This window comes from Ctenopharyngodon idella, chromosome 10, assembly GCF_019924925.1.
Source record: "Ctenopharyngodon idella isolate HZGC_01 chromosome 10, HZGC01, whole genome shotgun sequence".
In the NCBI taxonomy this organism is placed as follows: domain Eukaryota; kingdom Metazoa; phylum Chordata; class Actinopteri; order Cypriniformes; family Xenocyprididae; genus Ctenopharyngodon; species Ctenopharyngodon idella.
In genome coordinates this window covers 48,000,803-48,018,704 of record NC_067229.1, presented here as the reverse complement: position 1 = coordinate 48,018,704, position 17,902 = coordinate 48,000,803, and the positions used below count along the sequence as shown (strand labels likewise).

At 38.3% G+C, this 17,902-nt stretch overlaps 1 protein-coding gene across 3 annotated transcripts in view; it reads right to left on the bottom strand.

Annotated features, from left to right (window-relative positions):
* The window catches only part of ttc28 (tetratricopeptide repeat domain 28), a 287,139-nt gene that overhangs the window by 55,391 nt on the left and 213,846 nt on the right, over positions 1 to 17,902 (bottom strand). For all 3 annotated transcript variants that reach the window (XM_051909035.1, XM_051909036.1, XM_051909037.1), the window contains one exon: positions 5,831 to 6,338. In XM_051909035.1, the coding sequence (XP_051764995.1) occupies positions 5,831 to 6,338 (508 nt within the window). The remainder of the gene's footprint in view (positions 1 to 5,830; positions 6,339 to 17,902) is intronic.

The window sequence follows — 17,902 nt, the reverse complement described above, 5'->3', positions numbered from 1 at the left end:
CAAAACAACCCCAATCTCTGGGTCAAAAAGACCCCAATCGCTGGGTCAAAACAACCCTAATCACTGACTTGGGTTGATTTTAACCCAGCATTTTTTAGAGTGTATGAATATGCATGGTAAAAATAGTTTGTGCATATTACAAAAATTATGCACAAATCACAAAATTAGTTTTTTAATGCATGACTGCTCACTTTTTCAGTAGCCTTGATTTCATATTCTTCTCAAGAAATTGAGAAAATTTGTAAAAATGACTATACAAACTTTTATTAGACACAAAATAAATTGCAAGTCATAAAAACAAATTCTTTTATGATGAAATTATTACCATGATGCATTGTGAATGACCATAATTAAATAAAACAATACAATGTAAAATTATTTACTTAAAGTCACTGACTATTTGTGTAAAACAATATTTTTTTTAAATATTGTTTATTTTCAATATTACATTTATTGCAAAATTTTAAAGTATACTACTTATACTACACTATTAAATATTAAATTATACATTTTTTATATTTAATTTTAAATATCCAAATAATACTAAGGTTGCTTTAGAGAGACTTTATTCTTTCAGAATGCTTTATGGGAGTGCTAACAATCCAAATAAATTAGTAAGTAAATTATGTTTGAGAATGATTGAAAGGATTATCTGTTACCATTAAAAATCAATTCCTCTATGGAGAAAATGAATGGGATTTTTTTGCGGTTTCTACAACGTGACTTTTAGGTACATGTCATAGATATCGACATCAGAAGCTAATAAAACATGTTTGTTGAGCCCAATCAACCTATGAGTAAACATACTAAACCTTTAATCAAACACGCTTGCTTTACCTTTAAAAATCTGTTGCCTTTCTCAGATTCCACCTTTGACAGCGAGATCAATTTGTGCACTTCCAGGTATCTCACCGCAAGAGATTGTTAATTTTATAAGCGCTACTTTTCTTTCAGCCCTTCCAGCTATTAATAACTCTGATCGATCAAATCGAGCCGCTCCCTGTCCTGCACCGCGAGGTCGGCCAGTGATTGAAAGAGTGCTGGGATGTTGGCAGCAGCCGCTCTGTCGGCTCTGCGTTTTCAAAAGCTTAGCATGAGTCTGCAGAGGATGCATTACTCACCGCGAGCGCATCTCATCTGTGCAACCTCTCCTACATCATTAGGTCTGAACAATAAACCTGTTCGCAGAGTAACAACCTCAGAGACGCTGGGAGTAATCTAGTAATATTTATATCCCCATTTTAAATGAGCTCACCTGATCGTACACTCTTCCAATACAAATTTATCACAGCCGTACGCACAAGTGGAAAGAAATTGATTTCATTTATTTCCACGAGAGCTTCACAGGCCATAAATATCACCCTATGGACTTCCCTGTGCTACTATGCAAATTTATCAACACTTCAAGATTGCAAAAATAGAACAAACTGCAATTATAGTGAGTGTTTAACTAACACTACAGCTCATACTTATGGTTACAGATCTGAACAAACACCTAACTGCAATTATTTAACTCTGACAGGTGAACGACGTCACAAATCATGCAGCTTATTGAAAAGACCTGTATTATAACTTTCAAAAGCTATTTGACTAACAATTTTTTGACTAAAAAAAACAGACAGTGTTGTTGTTGTTAACTAAAACAAAAATTATTAAAATTTGTTTTCAGTAACTGAAATAAAATATAATAAATATTATACGAAAAACTTGATCTTAAAAAAAAACTATAGAAAAGCAACTGCAGCAATAAGTAATTAGAGACATTTTTAAATTATTTTAGGGAAAACAGCTGAACAATTTGAATATAATCACTAGTAATATGATTTTATTGCTTATGACTTTTGCTCATTAGGTGGCGCTGTTACCAAATTAATGTGGTGTGGCCAGCGTGAGGTGACAATGACACATACTGTACAAAGTTTGTTGTCAATATGCCGAAGTTTAGCATTTTTTAAAATTTCATTATCATTTTTGACCATAAGGTGGCGCCATCTAAAACTGTTTTTAAAGGTTTATTTTTGGCATTTTTGCCTTTATTATGATAGGACAGTGAGCAGACAGGAAGCGAAGTGGGAGAGTGAGAGGGGGACGGGATTGGGAAAGGTCCGCGAGCTGGGACTCGAACTCAGGTCGCCCGAAGTGCAATGGCGCTGTATGTCGGCGGTGCCCATGAGGCTATCAGTGCAGACATATCAAAACTTTTTGAGTTCCTTCAGGGCATGATTCAAAGAACACATACCAATTTTCGTAATGATATGCTAATGCGTCCATAAAATACAGCATTTTACGACAAAATTCAAGATGGCCGACACCCAAAATGGTGGATATGGGAAAACTGGGTATCATTCGACTCGGTATGCTGCACTGAATCAAAAGAGAATAGTAATTTTTCTTTTGACCAGTATGTGGCGCTGTGCTGAAACTCTGCAAGTAGGCTCAGATCATGTTTGTGATGACACGTACCAAGTTTTGTCTCAATATGCTAAAAAATTGCGAAGATAACTATGGGCTGCCATAGACTCAAGAGCGGAAGAAGAAGAAGGAGGAGGAAGAATCATAATAATAATAAGAACACTAATGGATCCAACAGGTGCCTCAACACTTTCAGTTTGTGGCTTCTAATAACATTGCTGACTGATTATAAAATGGGCTAAATAAACCACACTTTTGCACTCACATTTTCTTCAAAACATATACAAATCCAGTACAAAACACCTGATTTTACTCCTAAAATGTTCACTGTCTAGTGCACATTAATAGTCATTTTTTCTGACCAGTATGTGGCGCTGTGCTGAAACTCTGCAAGTAGGCTCAGGTCATGCTTGTGTAGACATGTACCAAGATTTGTCTCAATACGCGAAAGAGTCGCGGAGATATAGCCTTGCATCAATTTTGAAATGCTCTTCATTGAATCTGTTGGCGAGTTATTTGATAACAGTTGGGTCTATCAAAAAGCTTTTAATAACTTTTTTTGCCAGCACGGTCTGAAGATGATCTGAGCCAATTTTGGTGAAAATCGGATGAACCTTCTAGGTTGAATTAGAAAACGATTTTTTGGAAAATTCAGAATTTCGTTTCTAGCCCTTAAGATTTTATTTTAAAGTTATTGGCATAGACGTAAGTGCAACATTGGACAGTTGGTGGCACTAGAGGGAATGAATTAGAGACTCCAAATTTGCAGTGTTGAATGTTCAGACTGTCCTCTATCTGTGTGCCAAATTTCATCATTTTCCTGCAAGCGGTTCTATGGGCTGCCATAATAGACTCGTGCAGAAGGAGGAGGAGGAGGAAGAAGAAGAATAATAAGAACACTAATGGATACAATAGGTGCATAAACCTTCAGTCCGTGGCCACTAATAACATTGCTGACTGATGATAAAATGTGCTAAATAAACCATGCATCATTGTGGAGAGTTCTGCCCTCACATTTTCTTCAAAACATATACAAATCTAGTACAAAACACCTGATTTCACTCCTAAAATGTTCACTATCAAGTGCGCTCTACTGTAATCCTGATATTAACAGTCCTGTGGCAACATTTTTCTTTTGGGAGTTCATCTATTTATTTATCTGAGAGCATGGAGCGTTTCGGATCAGATTGATGGAGGGAGGGAACGTGAGAGTGGAGCAATAAAAGTCAGAGTGAGAGATTAGACGTGCTTTGAAACACTTGGTTTCGACGGCTTCAATTTATCCAGTGTACGTCTTGCACACCGATGGTTTAGTGCCGCCGCAGACCCCTGCTGCAGGAGGAAGGGACTCGTTCTAGATGACTGAGTCATCGAGGCACTAAACTGGAAATAGAACGATAAATATTCATCCACACTGTTGTTTTTAATAACTAGACAAATGTAATGCGCAAAAGCAATCATGACTGTATATTTCAAGCTAATAACATTATGTATTGGCCTTAATTTATTTTCTTGGGTAGGCTTTCAATTTTCATTCCTGCCAGCTTTATGTTTAATTAAAGGAATATTTCACCTAAAAATGAAAATTTGTCATTTATTCAGCAAAAACAACTTAATTTGTTCAATGCCACTCTATGGAATAATTTCCTGCTGAAAATGGCCATATTAAACCAGTCTAAGCTGGTTTGCTGACAGTCTTTGCTGGTTTAAGCTGGTCTCTCAGCTGGTTTAGTTTTTTCCAAAAGTAGTGATGCACCAAAAATACTTTTTTTTTTTTTTTTTTTTTTTTTTTTTAAACCGAAACACCGGAACAGAAATGAAAGTTTTCATGGCAACAATGTAGTTTTTGAGTGACTGATGCTAGAGCGACTGACACTAGAGACTGTGGTCTTTAGCCTCCTTGTTAGAGTGCCCGACTCCTCTGCCGGCGGACCCGTGTTCGAGTCCCACTTAGAGCGGGCGGTTTGATATAAACCTCACTCCCCTGATCTCAAGCGCTCTAGCGACTGACACTAGAGACTGCGGTCCTTAGCCTCTTTGTTAGAGCACCCTACTCCCATGCCGGCGGACCCAGGTTTGAGTCCCGCTTTGAGCGGGCATTTGAACAGGAAGGGTTACATTGGTGCCGTGACCCGGATGAGAGTAATGGACATAGGCCGATAAGAGCTGTGCGTGTAAACCTCACTCCCCGATCTCAAGAGGTGCTCTAGCGACTGATGCTAGAGATTGCGGTCCTTAGCCTCCTTGTTAGAGCACCCGACTCCCATGCCGGCGGACCCAGGTTCAAGTCCCACTTAGACTTAGAGCGGGCGTTCGAACAGGAGGGGTTTACATTGGTGCCGTGACCCAGAGTTAGGGCTGCACGATTAATTGGACGATTAGAAAAAAAACCATTGAAATCACGCTTAAACGATTTGGTTTAGTGCGATTATGAAATCGCAAAGCTGCGATTATTTTTTATGCATGGCTTGTCAAAGAACTATGGCTCCAAATGCTAATCCATCTGAAAGCACTGCGAGTTTGAATCACTTATAATGTACATTTGAAAAAGCAACACGTGTCAAACATCTTTCCAGACACGAGAAGCATTTATTAACATCTTGTCCAACAAAAGACAACATTTAATAACATGATTTTACTCCAAACTCACTTCATAACGACAGTTGAGCGCCCTTCTGTGAGATGATGTGGCTTCTTACGCAGAATAAGGCAGTCGTGTGTTTATTAGTCATGTTTAATCAATCAAAACGTTTCAATCTTCTGTTTATTCAGCTACAGCGATAGTATGGGATTTCCTGGAATGAGCGTTCTACTTCGGCAGCAGGGCATACTTGCAGTTTCTGCGCCCTCTGGCGTTCAGATGGAGAAGCATTTACTACTGATCACAGAGCCGTACAGCTCGCGTGTGATAAAATTGCGATAAATCATGCAGCCCTACCCGGAGTGTAACGGACGCAGTGTAACGGTAAGAGCTGTGCGTGTAAATCTCACTCCCCTGATCTCAAGAGGCGCTCTAGCGACTGATGCTAGAGATTGCGGTCCTTAGCCTCCTTGTTAGAGCGAGCAACTCCCATGCTGGCGGACCAGGGTTTGAGTTCCGCTTAGAGCGCGGTTCGAACAGGTGTTACATTTTTAACATAATATAGTTAAGCAATATCAAATGAGCAAGAGTGGTATTTTCTCGAATATCAGTAAGATTGCGAAATGTGATATTCATTTTATACAACAGTTCAAGCTGATTACATGAATTGATCATTTTTAAACACATTGTTGTCAATTTTGACTGTTTTTGCTCAATTTTGCCAAGGAAAACTTGGCAACGACTTGGCAAATAATTGAAATAAATTAGTAAAAATAAAGCTAGAAATAGGAACAAAACTAAACTCAAACGAAACTGATTTTTTTTTTTTTGGCTCACCCAGGTTGGATGAAGCCCTGCCCTCGGCGGCGCGGTCCTTCAGGCCTTCTGCGATGCTGAGCTGCTGCTCATGGTACTGCTTCGCCCTCTCCAAGTCCTGCATGCATCGGGCGGCGTGTCCCAGCCCTGCGTACGCCCTCATCTCGATGCTCTTCTCCTCCAGCTCCTGTGCGAGCTCCAGCACATGCGTGTGGTAGGACATGGCCTTGTCGAAGTTACGCCGATAGTGGTAAGCGCTACCCAGGTTGCTGTATGCGCGCGCCTCCTCGCGCTTGTTGCCGAGGCTCTTGGCGATGCTCAGGTGCTGTTCGTGGCACTGCACGGCATTGTCGAAGTCACCCATGGCGATGTAGACGGCTCCCATGTTGCCCAGCTCACGGGCCTCGGACAGCTGGTCCTTGGACTGTTTGGCCAGCAGGACGCACTGCTTGTGGCTGGCCAGGGCGTTCGGATAGTCGCCGATGGCCGTGTAGACATGACCCAAGCTGCTGAGGGCTGAAGACGCCGCCTGTGGAGGAAAACAGAGAAGATGCGATGCTAAAATCTGATTGGATGAGCCACGTTTGAAGCATCAAAAATGGTTCCTCACAACACTTCATGCCAGGTTTGAAAAAAACATTAGTTTTTGCATGTCTTGTGGCTGATCGTGATTGGATGCATCATGTTTGAATGTTTAAAAAAAAAAAAATTTGCTGCATGTAATTATGTAAATGTCGATTTGTTCCTCCTTCATATGGCATTTGATATGTGCGAACATATTTTATAGTACTTTTTGAAGCTCAACAGTGTGAATCACTGTCAATTTTTATTATATGGTAAAAGAGCAGCTTAAACACTTTGGTAATGGAAATAAAGCAGAAATAAAATACATAAATATTAGATGATAAAATTAAACAAACGAAAATTAGAAATGTTGCCTTGGCAAATAACTGAAATAAATTCAAGTTAAAGTACTAAAATTACTAAAAGTAACACTAAATAAAATAAATTAAAGCTATGTAGAAATATAAAAAATAATAATAAAAATGACAAAATCATTTACCAAAATTGCCAAAACAAAATGAACTGAAAAAGCTATATAGAAACATTTTAAACTAATAAAAATTACAAAAGCATATAACAAAATTACCAAAAAATGAAATAAAAAAACTATATATAAATATTTTAAACTAAGAAAAATGACAAAAGCATATAACAAAATTACCAAAAAATGAAATAAAAAAAACTGTATATAAATATTTAAAAAAAACTAATAAAAATGACCAAAGCATATAACAAAATAAAAAAAACAAAATTAAAAAAAGATATATAAATATTTTAAACTAATAAAAATCAAATCACTAAAAAAAAAAAAAAAAAATATATATATATATATATATATAAAGGTTACTAACAAATATATAAAAATATATAAAATTTATAATATATAAATAATATATAAAAAACAAAAAATAAAAAAAAAAGATTGATTTCATTATTCCTTTAATTATGGTATAATTACTGATACACACGGCCTCCTATGTCTTACTGCTTTATTTTATATTAAACAGCGATTAGATAAGTAAACACAGCTCTTATCCTCAAAACATATGGCAAAGTCATGTGATATCACTGCATCCCATTTCAGAGCCATTGAGAAGAGCATGCGGTGCAGAAAGCGCTCTGCCATGTAATGTGTTGTCTGCCGAGAACAAAACCCGTGAAGCCTCTCAAGTCGAAATCTTAGCAGAGACGCTGATCTCTCGCAAAATCCGTAAAAAATATGCTGAGGCCTTGTCGAAATCTCCTTGCGGCAGGCGCATGTTCAGCTGGGATTCGAGAGACAAAGGCTGTCTCCCAGAATTACACGCTCAATGGGAAGCCCATTAGCCACAAACAACTTTCTTCAGCAGAATCAAAGTCGCCTAAAAGCAACACAATCCTCTCGACGGTCATCTTGGTGACAAGATCACGCAAGTACAGCTCAATCTACTGAATGGGGGAAAAGGAAACTGTCAAAACTGCATTCCAAACCTTCCATAGACCTCCAAAAGATCCATAGACCTCTGGCAAAGGCCTGTTTCAAGCCACGAATATTTAGATCACCTCTCAAAAGAGGAAAAACAAAAATATGGCATTTGTGATCCATATCCAGCACCTGCTGCGGTATTTCAATCACTAAAAACAGCAGGACATTCTAAAACGCTTAACGTGAAAAACACTTAAAGTGCCTTAATGTACTAAAACATTGATGTTAAGATCAAATTCAGTATACGCCTTATTGATGATGCATACTATACACGGGCAAGCAGATGAGCCCAGAATATGAGTGCAACACGGTAAATGGTTAAGCGTTTTCTTTCTAATGGTTTTCTGTGGAAAAACGCTTAACGAGAAAATGCACATTGCGTTTATATTCTGGGTTCATCTGCTCTCCTGTACACAGGGGCGATTCTAGGATTTCAAAATTAGGGGGGCTCAGCCCCCAATGAGGATATGGTTTTAAAAAAAAATATTTAATATACTGTTTGTATAGGCATGAACAATACAATGAAAATTCTGTCATTAATTACTCACCCTAACAACTTTATTCAACCATATCTAGTAATGGGCGATTTCACAACACTGCTTCATGAAGCTTTGAAGCTTTACGAATCTTTTGTTTCGAATCAGTGGTTCGGAGCGTGTATCAAACTGCCAAAGTCACGCCCCCCAGTGGTGAAGCATTGAAATTTCGAAACACTTATGATGTAACGAAACCTCGTTTACTGAAATTACGTGACTTTGGCAGTTTGATACACGCTCCGAACCACTGAATCGAAACAAAAGGAAGTGTTTTGAAATCGCCCATCACTAGATATTGTTGAATAAAGTCGATACTTTGTTTTTTTTGGCGCACAAAAAGTATTCTTGTCACTTCATAACATTAAGGTTGAACCACTGTAGTCACATGAAGTGTTTTAAATATGTCTTTAGTAGCTTTCTGGGCATCTGAAAGTGTTAATTATCTTGCTGTCAATGGAGGCCTCACTGAGCCATCAGATTTCATCCAAAAATATCTTAATTTGTGTTCTGAAGATGAACGAAGGTCTTACGGGTGTGAAACGACATGAGGGTGAGTAATTAATGACAGAATTTTCATTTTTGGTAATATTCATTAATATTCATTAAGAATATAGACAAACTTTATATTGTCTAGATTGGCAATAAGTGGGTAAAATATTTTTTTAATATTTTGGTGGAAAACAAACACTTTTAACATGAAAATGACATGAAATTACCACTATAACCATTAGATGGCTGCAGAGGACCACTCATTAGCTCATCTGCCATTTCCACTCCCTTTTAAAGCTCTTTTCGTGTGCTTTGCTTTTGGATTTAATATAAAAGAAATATAACAACACATTTTAGCTAATTTATTGAACTGAAGTATGAAGTATAGCAAGAGTGGGAAAAGTCACAAAGTCTCATGCCAGTTAGATTAAAGTAAATTAAGCCCAGCTTTTACTGTGGCTGAGAAACCGTCTTAAATTGCTCCCGCATCATATTATGTAAACTGCACTTATGACAAAGAACTACACAGATGCAGATATCATAACAATCTATCAATAAATGCACACACATTGTCCTCTGCTTCTGACGCTGGCGCTGAGCTGCTACCGACTGAAGAATAACGCAGACTAAAAGAGTTTCTTATGAGTTTTAAATGGATCTAAGGTAATCACGAATTAGTGTACATATTACAAAGTTAATCGCAAACTTTTAGGGGGGCTGGGTGGAAATTTAGGGGGGCTAAAGCCCTTGCAAGCAGGTTGAGTTAAGGACCTATTAGCCTGCGCCATCTAGAGTTTCATGACAGAACTTTGTATTTGTCAATCTCCAAAACTGACAGTGTGAACATAGCCTTTGTTTTTTCTGTTTTATGAATTACATTCTGATGAAAGATTACCAAGTAAAACACTTTCTCCGCTTTAGATTAGTGCGCAATGATGAAATGATCAAAGTAAGATCAGGAACTTTAAACTAACCTTGTTGAAACTACAGGGATGAGAGGGAGTGCTTATCTATCACACCTGGTGTATGTCAGTGAGGGAAGCTTTGCAGAACGCTTTAACCTGCTGAGACTAAGTCAGAATCTTTCTCTCTCTTTCTTACACACACAGACACAGACACACACACACAGACACACACACACACACAGACACACACACACACACACACACAAATATCCTTTCTCAATCTGCCCAGACACTTGCTCTCTTCCAAAACCATGGTGAGCTGCTCACCTAGACAAAACCACTTTTACAACAGTCGCTGTTCAAAAATGTATTGCAACAAAAGTGTCTATGTTTAGAATAGTATCCTAACATGCTACTATTATTTCAACAGCATATAATATGTAATCGGTGCATATTATGCACAATTTTTGTATGCATGCAATGACTGGATGACCTGCAATATATAAACACAGAATACTGTGTGCAATGCTTTATCCAGCAATGCAATGCACTTGACTTTACCTGAAGTGGAAGTAAACTACTGTTCAAAAGCTTAGGGTTGGAAAGATTTTTTAATGTTTTTAAAGAAGTTTCTTCTGCTCACCAAGGCTGCATTTATTTGATCAAAAATACAGTAAAAACAGCAAAACTGTGAAATATTATTACAATTTAAAATAACTATATTCTATGTGAATATATTGTAAAATGTAATTTATTTCTGTGATGCAAAGCTGAATTTTCAGCATCATTACTCCAGTCTTCAGTGTCACATGATCCTTCAGAAATCTTTCTAATATGCTGATTTGCTGCTCAAGAAACATTTCTTCTGATTATTATCAATGGTGAAAATATATATCAGAAAGTATAGATAAAACAATTAACTCTAACTAAAAATGGACTATTCTAGCCAACATTTGCATGTTCTGTACAGTTTCAAGATAATTAGATGATTGTGCCATTAGCCAAGCAACATAATAACTACAAACTCTGTCCATTTCAGTCAGGATGCAGCCTATGTAGACAGCAGACAGCAAGGCAACTCACTAGATTCTGGAACAGAACTTATATTACACAACCACTTGACAAACAACAAAAGACAGCAGGTCCAACTTTGGCCTTGACGCTACATCAATCAAACTATAAACAATGATTAAAACACAACCACATGTTCAGCACAGATATCTGCTCTATTTAGGGAGTAAAGGGGATGGTTGTTTCTCGATGAGGTGCTGGGACGGATGCCTTGATAAAACAGAAGGTAAAACGCTTGATTTCGAGGCACGCGGACAAAAGACGAACCTGCAGGGGCTCGTCCAGCCCAAGGCCTTCAACTCTCGGTTTCCCAGCGCCGCCTGGAACCAATTACCTCCAGCCATAAAAACTTCCAGCAGTTTGCCTGAGTTTAAAGGCTCCGGGACATGTTACACAGTAAGACAATTACCCTCCATCAGGAGAGAGGGCTTCTTATGTTTAGAGATATGCTATCGGGCCCGGCGTGTGCCCTGTTTGAAGCTGCGGAGCTTCATTTCGGGTCAGTTCTGGTTTTAAAGATGACAAATTGTGGAGGAAACTCCTTTTTCAGGAATCTGTTAAACATAGTGAAATCAATACACTCTTTTAAGCTCTAGGTTTAGGCTTTCTGTTTATAATAAATGTTGTTTATAATGAATGGCACTAAAATTTATGTTTGTTTCATACTATGGGGCTGTTGAATGCTTGATTTTGATTGGTTGATGAACATTGTGCCATTATTTTCCAGTAAACGCACAGCTAAAGTAGTTCCAAGCAGGTTTTGACCGGATTACAGTTATGTATCACTTCGCCAATTGATTTCAGTTATTTCAAAGGTGCTTACAGCCTGTAAACTGAGACTTTTTATCTCACAATTCTGACATTTTTCTCGCAATTCTTACTTTTCTCTGATTTGTGAGAAATAAACTCTCAGTTGCGTGTTATAAAGTCAGAATTGCGAGATATAAACTTGCAATTCTGAGAAAAAAGTCAGAATAGCGAGAAAAAAAGTCAGAATAGCGAGAAAAAAGTCAGAATTGCGAGTTTATATGCCGCAATTGTGAGTTTATAACTTGCAATTCTGACTTTATTTCTCGCTATTCTGACTTTTTTTCTCGCAATTCTGACTTTTTCTCTAACAATTCTGACTTTTTCTCTAACAATTCTGACTTTTTTCTTGCAATTCTGACATTATAACTCGCAATTCTGACTTTATTTCTCACAAATCTGAGAAAAGAAGTCAGAATTGTGAGATAAAAAGTCACAATGACTTCAAGAACCAAAGACACTGACCAACCAATAAATATAACAAACAACAGGATAAAAATGTCAAACTATTTACATGTTTTCCCCACGAGGTGACATTTAATTGTTTATGGAAAGAACGCTCTGTTTCTCCTGTTGTATCCCAGAATGTGTCTGTGAAGTTTCAGCTCAAAATACCCCACAGATCATTTATTATAGCTTGTCAAATTTGGGTGTGAGCAAAAACACGCCGTTTTTGTGTGTGTCCCTTTAAATGCAAATGAGCTGCTGCTCCCGGCCCCCTTTCCAGAAGAGGGCGGAGCTTTAACAGCTCATGCTTCGGTTGCTCAACAACAACAAAGCTGGAGAATCTCACGCAGCCAAAATGACGACGGTGTTCAGCCTTACATTGTTCAAACTGGAGTCGACACTGATGGAGAGACTCAGGAAGAAGTTACAGCTTTTAGAATGAAACTGGACGTTTCTGAATGGTTAGTGGATGGTTTAATGGTTTAATCAAACTTGTAGGGTCATTAAAAACAAGTATCCCCTCCAACATCACTTTTGGCCACTACTGTATATTGTGAATCAGTGATGGCTTTAGTTGATTAGAACAACAACATAGCATCACACACCTGATGTTCACGCCTCACTGGACATTAATCACCTGACCACTTGTTTCTTTTCTCCCTGATTTATGTTCATTATCGTACAATTATGCCTTGCACCGCTATTGTTGTGTGTCCTACAAATCAGCTATTCATCTCCGGCTTTGCTCACAGTTTCAGATCCGTGGAACGGTTTCCTTGGAAACCCCACTGGATTTCTGTTAGAGGGCTGTTCACTGGGAGAGCCAATTTTCGATAAAGAGGGATTTTGCACCCTCCTCTCGCTGATTTTCCCAAGTCAGCGGCTTGCTTGTATGTGTGTGTGTGCTGGCGCAGCACGGATTCGCATCTCGACAGAGAGAATGACAGGAGAGAACCGCTCCCGCTTTAATTCTTTAACCTACTCTCTCTCTCTCCAGCTCCTGCCACAATGCTCTCAAAGGTGGACAAGTTGACGTAAACCTTTGTTCTTTGTTCAGAAAGGGTCCAGAAGTGAGGTCATGAGAAAGTCGTGGACATCTTAACTTCAATAAAAGCCGTCTGCGGGGACGTCTTTGAACTGACGCTACAGACGATGACCTCAAAACTACAGAGTGAGAGTTTAATGAACCAACATCACTGCAGCACTATATCATCAAAAATAACCTCATTCAGACATAATAAAACAAAGGTACACTGCAAAAAAAAGATGATTGTCTTTGACTTGTTTTCCAGTACAAATATCTAAACATTCTGAAATCAAGACACATTTACTTGAGAAGCAAAATGACTTAAGATATTAAAGAGATATTTCACCCAAAAATAAAAAATAAAATATCCCATGTATATGACTATCTTCTTTCAAACAAACACAATCAGAGGAAATATCCCAGCTCTTCCAGGCTGTATAATGGTAGTGAATGGTAGTGAATAACTAGCTTCCGGCAGACGGCCTATGCAAGTCGACTTATGCCAAAAGAGTAACTTTTGACCCAACGCATGACGCACTGACGAACACGGAAGTGCAGAGGATAGAGCAAAACAAACACCAGTCATAAATTAGAAGTCTAAAACAAGAGTTTGTTGCCCAGCCCTATTTGTTTGAACCACGTTGGGCATCTAAGCTTACGATACTCCTACATACATCGGGTCAGGGGTTACTGTTTTGGCGCAAGTCGACTTGCGTACGGTCGTCTGCCGGAAGCTAGTTATTTTAGTTTATAAATTTTAAATATGGATATTTTTCTTACAAAAACCTGTCGCTTCACTTCAGAAGGCCTTTATTGAAGCCGTGTGGATTATTTTTATGATGGATGGATGCACTTTTTTGGACTTCAAAATCTCGGCCCCCATCCACTCCCATTATAAAGCTTGGAAGAGCCAGGATATTTTTAAATATATCTCCGATTGTGTTCATCTGAATGAAGATAGTCATTTACACCTAGGACGGCTTGAGGGTGAGTAAATCATGGGATAATTTTCATTTTTGGGTGAACTATCCCTTTAAGTCTTGTTTTCTGGGGAAAAAAAAAACAAATTAAATGAGCTTTTGCTTAAAACAAGAACAAATATTTGCAAATAATCTTGTTTTTCCTTTCAATGAAGTTTATTTTTTTCTGACCCAATTTTCTTGTTTTAAGCAAAAGTGATACATTTATCAGAAAGCAAGACTTGATATCTTTTTTGTCACTTTGATTCTCAAGTAAATGTATCTTGATTCAAGAATGTTTAGATATTTGTACTGGAAAAACAAGACAAAAATACTGAGGAAGAACATCGTTTTTTAGAGTGTAAGAGTGGAAAAATCCAAAAACAAATAACAAGTGCACTTGGAAAAGTCACAAATGAAATCACAAATCTATTTGAGATATTAAGGGACAGATTTACTAACAGCTGTCAGGATATACTAAAGACACGCAGTGAAAAGTTGGCAAAGAAAAGGCATAATTATCGCGGACATTACCGCATATGCATTTGTACGATTTTCCCTTTCAGGCACAAAATATAAGAGGGGAGTATTTAAATAAATCATGCAACGTGACTTGCGTTTTTCCATTCCACTACACTACTTTTCCATTGTTTTGCAATGTAAACATGTACTAGACGGACGTGTTTGACTGTCTCGCACATGACACAGCACTTTAAAAATGTGCTTGAGTGAGATTGAGTGGAGACCAATGGAGAATGCTGCTTAAAACACTAGACCACTAAAATATTCAATGAATTTAACTTCTGCATAGTCAAAAACTAAAATTAAACCTCTTTTATATCTCAATTGTTTCTTCTACACAGCAGTGAGATTAAATGGAGGCGCTTATGAACATTTCAAATTTTCAGAAATCTCACGTGTCTCCTCTCAATAATGTCTCAAATTGTGCTAAGATTTGCCAGGAATTTGTCTGCGATCAATATGAACTCATTAAATAAACATTAAATGATCTGACTTGCTATCCATGTTAATTTGATAGCTCTGTACTCTTACTGTACGTCAACTGCTGACCTGTTTGTTTTTTAATTCATCCAAAGGTAGTTTAGGAGAAACATCTGATACTAAACTGCACCAAAATCACCTGAGCTCTGATTGAGCAACCTCTGAGCAGTAAAACTGTCCTCCAGGGCACTTTAGACACACTCACACTTTAGTGATCCTCACGAGAAGAGGCGACACGGAAGAAATCGATGCTCAGCAGCCCATCTCTGAGCTGATGAGTTCAAGTCAAGTGTCCGTGAGAAATAGTGTGGCCGTCGTTTGTGCACCAGTGTCTCCACATAATGTGATATCAGACATGTGCCAATATACTGTAATACAATATATTGTGATAATGAACATGCGCAGTATTGTTATAGTCAGTGGACACTTTAAAATACCATGAATAACTCCTTGTTACAAATTATTTAGATTTTTAGAATAAAAACAGCAGAAATGCAGCGGTTACCCCATGTAAACATTTCTGAACAGTATTTAAATGTTTTAATCTGGATTAAAAAATGCACTAGATATTGACTGAAAACATTCTGATTCTTTATTGAATAACAAATTACTTGCAGAGCGACAACTATGATAATTCTAAAATTGTATTACATTAAAATGAGGAATAACAAATTGAATCCGACAAACATGCGTGAGAACCTTTTCTGCACACATGATCACATGACTGTCAGTGAATGAGACTCATTGTCTTCATACGGCCCCTTACGACGAACAACTCCAAATGTGAGATTTCAGAAAAATGACTCATTGTTTCTCGTCTCTTTCATCTAGACTTGACTCATCTCTGTTTCCTGTGGGTTTTTACAGCTGGACCTTCTCCTCGGTTTTTTTCCCTCCACTCTCATTCACAAACACACACACGGACGTGCTCCTTTGGTCAACAGGATTGTTGAATAAATACACTCTCTCCCCGGTGCAGCGCTGCTCTCCACAACACACTGGCAGACTGTGTGTTTTTCTTGGGAGAGCATGAATCATCATCTACATGTTACACACACACAGAAACACACGCACATACACACAGAATACACACTCACACACACATACACACAGAATACACACACGCACATACACACAGAATACACACTCACACACACATACACACAGAATACACACACGCACATACACACAGAATACACACACACACACATACACACAGAATACACACTCACACACACACACACACACACACACAGAATACACACACACACGCACATACACACACTCACACACATGGACACATGCACAGGCACACACATGCACTCATACACACATGCACACACACATACACATGCAGACACACACATGCACACACATACACACAAATGCACACACAGATGTACACACACACAGATAAACACAAACACACGCACATACACGCACACAGACATATGCACACGCATGCGCACATACACACACAGATAAACACACACAAACACGCATGCACACACAAACACGCATGCACAGACACACAGACACACGCATGCACACACGGACACACATACATGCACACGCACACACACACACACACAGACACGTACGCACACAGACGCACACACAGACACACACACACACACACACAGACACACACACACACATATTCTATGTTTGTCATTTATAAAAAAAACATGACATATAACATGACAACACCCTGGTTTATCTGCAGTACCCAGAAGTATCATGTAAACACACAGTATATGTTAATGATTGGCATATATAAAAATACCACAGTAAGGATAGATTTGAACACGAACAGCTCAATGTGCTGAAGATAAACCTCTAGTCCACAGCTCTGACAAAACATTCAAGCATGTGTATTCATTTATGACACCAGCCACTTCCAATAACTGGACTGCTCTCATTGGCTGGATGATTAATTCGGAGGTTAATGCTATTGATCGGGAGCCTATCAGGAGCGTCTGGGGAAATCCATCGCATGAGGAAGACGGAGACATGCGGAGGAAGAATGTCCACATTAACCCGCAAATGAAGACACAAAACCAAGAGGAATGACTGGACAAACCAGCACGCTTCCCATCCGAGGGGTGTCTAATTAATGACTCACTTCACCAAATTAATTAATCAAACAACTATTCATCATATTATGGGGAATTATTAACCGTTTGGGCCGGAGAAGGCTTTTCCACAAGCTCCAAATTAGAGTCGGTTCAATATGGACTTTAGCCGGATCAATAGAACATCTCCAAGCGTAATCCATACAGGGAAAGCTACACAAAGAGCATCTTTTGGGAAGAGGAGAGGAGAGATGGGCTCATTAATAAGCAGCGTGTGAGAGACAGACACGGATCAAAGAGAGGAGCAGAGCTTTTCCTCACCGCAGAACAACAAAGATCTGCTCTAAATGATCGTTTATGAAGACGAGAGCGTGTGGACATCATCATGACTCATGTTTGTGAAGGCAGCACTACTACTATTATTATTATTAACTAACCACAACTGACATGAGTGACTCCTCTGGTCATGTGCTGTCGAGGAGAGAGTGCAGTTACTTTACTGAGAGATCGGACGCTGGATACAGGTGGAAAATTCCCAAAGTTTCCATCCTCGTATTTTTTTGTGAATTTTGAGATCTTAAATTAAATGCTGAATGGAAAAGTGCTAATAATATTGATTCCAAAATGCACATTAAAATGCAAACACATATTTTAGCATATTTAAATATAAAATAAATATAAATAGATAATAAAAAAAATATAAAGAATGGATATTTAAATATATCATTCATATTATTATTATTAAA